Here is an 8,108-nt window from a genome sequence, read left to right as displayed (position 1 = left end):
ACTCATACCCTCTAAAATCCATTTGTTTTTATTGTATTTCATAAAATAGCATCACATGAGGCAACAATGTGGTTGAAAACAATTTTAGGAGGACCTATAGTTATAGAAATGCATCAACTTTGGTCATTATTTAAAAAATATAGATAGCTACCTCTTTAACAACGTACAGAAAGCATATAAAACAGCACATAAAATGTTTCTGAACTTCTAACTGTAGTGCCTTAGGATCAAGAGGTATGTATGCTTATTTAATTTGGTGCTTTCCAAATACTAAATCAGCCTAATGCTTGCAATGTTGAAATAATGTTCAGGAAAGATATCCTAACAGTGGTTCTGAAAGCATAGTTTAGAACAGCATCAATCTCACTTAGGTACTTGTTAGAGATGCAAATCTCCCTCCCCTTTAATGAGAAAGAAAAGGTGGGGAGCAATCTGTGTTTTAGCAAGCCCTCTGGATGATTCTGCTGCGGACTGGAGTTTGAAAACCAGTGTCCTGGACAAACATTGTATAAGTTAGGGATCATGCCCAGCTGTTAGTAATAGAGACCTGAGATGACAGTGGCTTAAAGCACACACCAAGCTTTCCTTCCGTAAAAGAAGACTGTAGATAGGTAGTCTTCGATGATTCAGCTACCCGATTTTCACTCTGTCCCTGCCATAAAACTCCCATCCTCATGGTTTTAAAATGGCTGCTGAAATTTCAGCTATAACAAACATTCTAGGCAGCAGGAAAAAGCAAGAGAGGTGGGGAGAAGGTAAGCTAGGTAAATTACTTTCCAAGTGCACTGTCAGATACCCTGCCCAGTGACTTCAGCTTATCACTCATTTGCCCATCACCCCAGAGTTGAAAGGGGAGCTGAAAATTAACAGCTGGTCATAGTGTTGCTTCAAATAAAACCAGGGATGCCAGAAAGAATGGATACTAGAAGGAACTAGCAACTTCTAGATCTTTCCTGGAATGGCATCATTCATCAAAGTTAAGCCTTTAAGAACATTATTCTCAAGGAACTCTTTATACCCATGCATTAAAACACCATCTTATATTTCTTAGAGGAAAAACTACATCCTTGTCTTAAGCAAAAGTCTTTGCTTACTTTGAGAATCTGAATAGCTATTTATCAGAATAAATGAATACAATTTATTTCACCTAAGTAGAGGCTGTAGTTGTATACATCAACCAAGGGTCCTATACAGTTTTTGAGAGGTTGATTTATAACAAACATACATGAAAAACAATCAATTAAAAATACATTCTCTTCAGGATTGTAATTTATCTCATGGAAATGCATCATAAGGAAGTAATTCAAGGAAAGGAGAAGCTATGTGTACGAAACTGTTCATAGCATTGTTATTTATGACAGTCAAAATAGTTTACAATCCAATGTCCTACAATAAAGGAAAGGCTGAGTAAATTGTGGTATGACCATTACGTAGCCATAAAGACCATGTAGCAACATGGCAGAGTGATTGCAAAAATATTGGGAGTGGGGACGAGAGTCAAAACACGTGTATATAGATAAGAGCATTCAGGGAACTATAATGGTTTTGTCAGGATGTTAGAATTACGAATATAAGTGGTTTCTGTTTAATTTTCTTTATTGTTCTATTGGAAACAACAAAGGACAAAACAAGAAACTTCAAGAACAAATAAAAAAATTTATCCAGGTTACTGGCCATGGTTTTCCCTCCAATTCTTTTCTGGCTGTTTGTCTTATGCATGATTCATCTGAGGTGCTCCAGGAGGGTGTGCTCTGCTGCTTTGTGGGAAGGCTGTATGTAAGACCCATCGAAGAGTCTTCCTGTGGCTTTTGTGTGCCCACGTGGCTTGACACCCTGATCATCTGTCTCTGAAGCCGTTTGTTTTGCATCATCGGAATATTTTTTTCCAGTACTGAGAACAAATTTACAATCATCTATTTATTCTCTCTTGCCACAGATTCCTCATAATCAGTTTCATGAAACTAGAAGCCATTTGTCCCAATTTAGATGTAGATTTGTAGATGCCAAAGGGAACAAAAAAATATGGAACTTATGTAGGAATCAAATCTATCAGTCTTTAATACAACGCTGTGTATAGACCTGCCTTCCCACCACTAGCACCAAAAAATAGTCCCCCATTCCTGAAATTACTGTGGATTCACATGGTTGTCTAGCTTGGTAAGAGCTAGAATTAACCTTAGGTTGAGTAGACTGTTAATTTTTTTAGGTTGAAGATTCTCCAAATGCCCTTACTCCTTACGATGGATGGAGATTTATGAGTGAAATGTGCAAACCCCTGGCTTATCTGCTAGGTAGGCTGGTGACTGTTAGATTTAGAAAGGGTGAAAGAAAAATGGCCAGGGAGCTTTTTGGAGGGTGTTGTTGATAACAAATGCTCAGCTCAGTAGAGCTGGGAGAACAGAGCAGAAGCTTAGCAGGAGCAGGAGCAGAAGCTAATCCTCTACCAGCAAGGCCTGGGGACACTGGGGAAGCCAGGCCCCACATGTCTGAACACTTACAACCAAGGCAGGAGTCCTTCAAAGACAGGGAAGAATCTTGGCTGGGCTTGGGGGGCTAACACCTATAATCCCAGCGACTTGGGAGGCTGAGGCAGGAGAATCACTTGAACCTGGGAGGCAGAGGTTGCAGTGACCCGAGATCCTCCCATTGCACTCCATCCAGCCTGGGCGACAGTGAGAGACTCTATCTCAAAAAGGAAAAAAAAAAAAGGAAGAATCTTGATTTTCCAGGAAGTGAGAGACCTGAGATAAAGAAAACTACTTCCATAAAGTAATCAAGCAAACAAGAGTATTTATCTAATTAATCTTAGAGGAGAAACAAACCTGAAGGAGGACGAAGACAGGGAAATCCTGGAAGACTCTGAAATTTTACCAAATTAAACAGATTAAGTTCATGTGCCTCTATTGTGCATAATACACATGCTGAATTTCTTTTACACTGTAGTGAAATTAACTCTGCTTCTTAATTACCGGGCAAGCGCCATAAACTGAAAGAATCTTTGTAGAGAACCAGCAAAACCAAAGAAAGGAAAGCTCATAAAGTCCAAGGGTTCAGGGTTTTGGAGCACATTTTATTTTACCATACCAGAGAATTAACATCTAGTAGCAGCATAATACAAAATGAAACACCAAGCTATTTAAAACTAATGTTACAGGAACTGTATTTTGAAAATGGAAAGGAAACAAAATAGGCGATTTAGAGACCAGTCAATATAAATGCATTACAAAAACCCAAAACTCTCATTTCATCATCAATGCAAACAAAAATCATTTGTAATAACATACATAAGAATACATTCACTTACATTCACAAAGTAGATTATCATTTTTATTTTACATGAAATATGTCAAGACATATGTAGGTATATCTTCACATTTGGAAAGGCAAGATAAATCTTCAAATTTAAATATGTACATTTCACTTTAAATAACCAAAATATTAAAAATAGCAGCAACACTGGTCTTTAAATACATCTAATATTACAAGAGATTGTTCACATAATATAGGCTATTTGGGTAGCTCTTTCATTATTAATATTGTTTAATATCCACATACGATTTAGAAACTCTAAGGTTCTGGTGTGATCTCTGAATAACTTAGAGTCTAAATTCAATAAATACTATACAAAGAATAATTATAAAACACAGACTGCAGGACATTCTCAAGAACGAGGAAATCATACCCAAAAGTTTTAGGGAAGAATCAGATATGAAGGCGTACAGGAAATCTGCAGGATTTCCAAGGCAAAAAGGTGTGATCTGACAAGCTCCCTGAAATGTTAACAAACTGAGTCCAGAGAAATGTGTGAACGTCTCGAAGGCACTTTCTCCTCTTCATCCTTCCATGTTCCCTTTGAATATGGCATTCAAGTGATGAACAACTTGGGAAGTTTCCCAATAAACAGGGAATAGAATAATTTCTCACCAGGAGGCAAGACATTGGATCAGGAGGTTATTTGTTTCTCAGCATTTACGTTTGTTCTCATGACCAAAGGCAAAAAAACCAAGATTTCATCTGGATCTCATGTATTTCATCCTAGATAGTGGGAAAGTATTTCTAGCCCCATTCTCAATGTAAGCCACTGCACCAACCTGTTAATCCTATTGGCTTAGAAAGAAACCCCAAATGGGGTTCCAGGGGTTTCCTCAGATCTGGATTTGGTTACAGACGTTGCCCCTGTAACTGGGGCCTCTTTTTATATTTCAGTGGTTTTTCAGAAAAGGTAAATGTTTAAGTCTTTATATGGAGTTGGACCTTTGTTTGCCTTATATTACTACAGGTATCACTCTCTGACATTTCAATAGTTTGTACCTCTTTTCAAACCACTTCATATACTATTTCAATCGATTCTCACAAAAAAACTTGTGAGGAAGTCAGGATAGGCATCCAAGTGCTTATTTTGAAGACCTGGAAAACTGAGGTTCATAGAGAACGAAGTGACCTACCTGTCCACAGTCATACGTGAGTGAACCAGTATGGATCTTTGGCAGAACTTAGCTCTATACAATGTTTACTCATTTTGAAGAATGGGGCTTGCTAATAGCTGTTTCTGAAGAATGAAGTAATTTGAAGGGGGTAAATAAAAACGAGTTCAAGAGAAGAAAGGCAGCGAGAAGTGGTGTCAGTTGGCAGTTAATCATGAACTTTAAAATGAGCAAATTGCATTTCATGTTTAGAACACACACATTTAAAAATATGTAATACTTAAATCTTCCAAATTGTCCTATGTTGGCCTTGATTTACTACATCTTTAATATCTGAGGCTACATCGCTACTTACTGAGGCTGCCATTGAGACATATGGTGACCAAGAAATTTTTACATGAGTTCTACAACTTCCCAAGAGACTGGTGAAAATGTTATTGCCTATTCTCAGAACCCCATTCCTACCCCATTTCACTTCTAGAACAATTCCATTACAGATATGTGTGTGTATATGTGTGTGTGTGTGTATATATATATATATATACACACACACACACATATACCACTGTCAGGATATCTTTCCTGAACATTGTGTGTGTATACACACACACACAATTCCTACCCCATTTCACTTCTAGAACAATTTCATTACAGATATGTGTGTGTATATATCTGTAATGGGATTGGTTCTAGAAGTGAAATGGGGTAGGAATTGTGTGTGTGTGTATATATATATATATATACACACACACACACACACACACACACACGTATATATACACACACACACATAATGTTCAGGAAAGATATCCTAACAGTGGTTCTGTTTTATATATATATATATGTATATGACTCATTTGGTGGCTTTCTCAAATGTGGGTTTTAGAAAATATCCTTAATGAATATTCTTGCTGTGTCCTTAGGAAAATTAGCTTTTTTTCCTCTATGGAACTAAGCTGAGAAAGACTGCAAGAAACATATAGCTTTTATCACTTTATATCTGGATTTCAGTTGGACAGTTGCTGGAGATGAAAACATTTTAAATGACTATAAGAATTAATTTAGAAAGCTGTCATATTTCACACAACCTTTTCAAGAAAGTTTAGTGACTCTTAGCTTGATAATTCCGTAAAACAAAATTATAATCATTCCATAGGGAGTATTCCATTGTAAAGAAACTTACCTAGAATGGTAACTTACCAGTTGAAGACTTAGGCTTAATGTTCTGGTGACACTTGGAGCTATTAGTCAGTTCTTATTTTTATTCAGTAAATGAATTTTAAAGAAAAGTTGAATTAAAAAGGAGTCCATTCATGATACTGTTTTGTAACATGATAAAAAATGTTGTATAAATCTCTTCACTCCTCTTTAGGCACTACCTGTTGCAACCCATATCCTCACCCCCTTCCTTAACTTTCATACACCTATAAATGCCCCCCTCAACAGTCTCCTGAACCCTGAATTGACCAAGTAATGCACCAAAAGGCAGATTATGCTTTGGCAAGCAGGAAATTGGACTATTCTTTGAGATTTTTCTGAGGTAGTGAGTCTTTCCTCCTCTGCTCTAATGGTTAAGAAATGTCTTGGAAGCTGAGTTAAGAGACAAGTGGAGTGTTGGTCACAGTACTTAACACTACTCTGAAATGGGTGGTTTACATGATCAGATGATTACCACATACTTCAAAAACTTCTTCAGTAGAATCCTACTATGTGGCGAACTTAAAGATATCAAGGTTGCTATGATGAGGATAAGCCACAGTCTCTAAAAAAGTGCCTAGGTGCTCAATAATATTTGATGACTGACTGAATGTTTAAGATTTCTGACTTAGTTCAGTGAGATTATAAGCAAAAACAAACATTGAAAAAACCTAACCAACTGCGGATAATATCATCAAAGGCTAGATCACTTTCCCTTGTGCAAGGAATTCTGGACACCTTGTAAAGTGTGGGACGACTGAGTTTAAACAGTATTGGGCATAGTATAGTATTCAATTCCATATTGACTCAATTTATCAGGTACCCAAGATCTTATTTCCATCCTGATTTTACTATCATGATGTGGTTGTGAGATTTCTATCCATAAATAACTTTTCTGAGGACAAAGTGATCCAGTCTCTCTGTTGTTCCTCTAGCTTTTCTGTCAAGCATTTAATCAAGATAGGGTCCACCTTAGAATCAAATTTGTTAGCAAACCAATGTCCATCTTTGATAAGCCACCTTAATTCTGCAGCTCCATAAATACACACGCTTCGAAGGTGAGATCCGGTACAACTGGGATACAAAAAGCCTTCATAGTAATTCCACTTGACAAGGCGGGTCTTACTCTGCAGATCAGACACATCCTGGGCTGATCTGGAAATCTCCCCAGGTATTCCTGGAACCCGAATCAAGGTAGCCCAAAAGTGCTCATCAGGAGAGTATGTGTCTTTAGACCAGGCAAAAAAGTCTTGAATGATAGAGTTATTGAAGATATATTTGACAAATGCTTGACTTAAAACAAAATAAGCACTGCCAACAAATATCTGAATGTTATGGGGGGGTGCTTCCTTGGAGATGTTTGTCCTTACTGGTAGCTTCACATATTCATAAGGCACCCGTCTGAGTTCATGATGGTAAGTGAATCTTTCCAATTTACTGTTAGGGGGTTTCACCGTTTCCAACATATTCGCTCCATTGAGTTTTTTCAACTCTGACACTAATTCAAAATTTGACTTCAGGGGGAAATCTTGCCCACACAGGTTGATAACGTATTTCCATTGGACTGAAGACTTCAGAAGGTCTGACAAACAATTTAAATCAGCTTGGAGTCTGGAAATGTGAGCATATTCCACAGCCTCTAATTTGGAAGCAATGAAAATATTGGAGAAGCACTTAGCTAAATTGTTCATGGCAACTTTGAAGGTATCAGGTGCCTTACGATCATAATGGATGCAGTAAATATTGTGCTGGTTGTATATAGTGTGAATAAGCCTTTCAACCATAATTGCATCTTTGTGGACAACCAGAGAATAGGCTATTGGGAAGCTTTTCTCCTCCTTTGAAACAGGCTTTTGAGCGTAACCTCTTAGGGTCTGATAAATGTCACAATCACTGGTCATTGCCACAACATCATCATCCTCCAAGTCAATGATGTCCCTTCTTCTTATTTCCAGACTCTTGCCAATTTCCAAAGGCTCCTGCTCATAGATACCCGAACAGTTAACTTCATACCTGACTTCATCCTTAACATGAGTGTATCTGTTTCTTACAAAAGGTGACGTACTCAGCGAGTACTCAACCAAGTAAATGTCTCTTTGCGGAAAGAGTCGTCTCACATTTAGAAGCTTTAACAAGGAGAACAGCCATAGGGTTAAAAACAAGATGAAAACCTTCTGCTGTAGGGTATGTTTAAAACAACATTTGAATATCTTCATTCTGTAAGAAGAGAAAGAAATAATCCAGTTGGAATATTAAGAGAATCACGTCAGTTTATCCAAAATCTATTGAGCGCCTACCACACACTACACAGAATGCTAGCCCCAAAGATGAATGAAACAAGGTTTCTATCCTTGAAGGAGTCCAGAAATAAGGAAATGGAATTATGAAGAATGGTGGTATTTTGGAGTATTCTGTGTTAACTATACCTAATTTTGAGAGATGTTGGTTTCCAAATAGAATGGAAGGTAATGTAAACTCCTAAAATAT

General features: G+C 37.5%; 1 protein-coding gene across 9 annotated transcripts in view; it reads right to left on the bottom strand.

The window, feature by feature from the left end:
* Nucleotides 1–3,049: 3,049 nt before the first annotated feature.
* GCNT4 (glucosaminyl (N-acetyl) transferase 4) overlaps nt 3,050–8,108 on the bottom strand; it is a 29,097-nt gene continuing 24,038 nt past the window's right edge. For all 9 annotated transcript variants that reach the window (XM_078365337.1, XM_008991923.5, XM_008991926.6 and 6 more), the window contains one exon: nt 3,050–7,838. In XM_078365337.1, the coding sequence (XP_078221463.1) occupies nt 6,476–7,837 (1,362 nt within the window). In that variant the 5' untranslated portion in view covers nt 7,838 and the 3' untranslated portion in view covers nt 3,050–6,475. The remainder of the gene's footprint in view (nt 7,839–8,108) is intronic.

This window comes from Callithrix jacchus, chromosome 2 (genome assembly GCF_049354715.1).
Source record: "Callithrix jacchus isolate 240 chromosome 2, calJac240_pri, whole genome shotgun sequence".
NCBI lineage: Eukaryota > Metazoa > Chordata > Mammalia > Primates > Cebidae > Callithrix > Callithrix jacchus.
The sequence above is the reverse complement of the archived record's forward strand: the minus strand, read 5'-3'. Positions and strand labels throughout refer to the sequence as shown.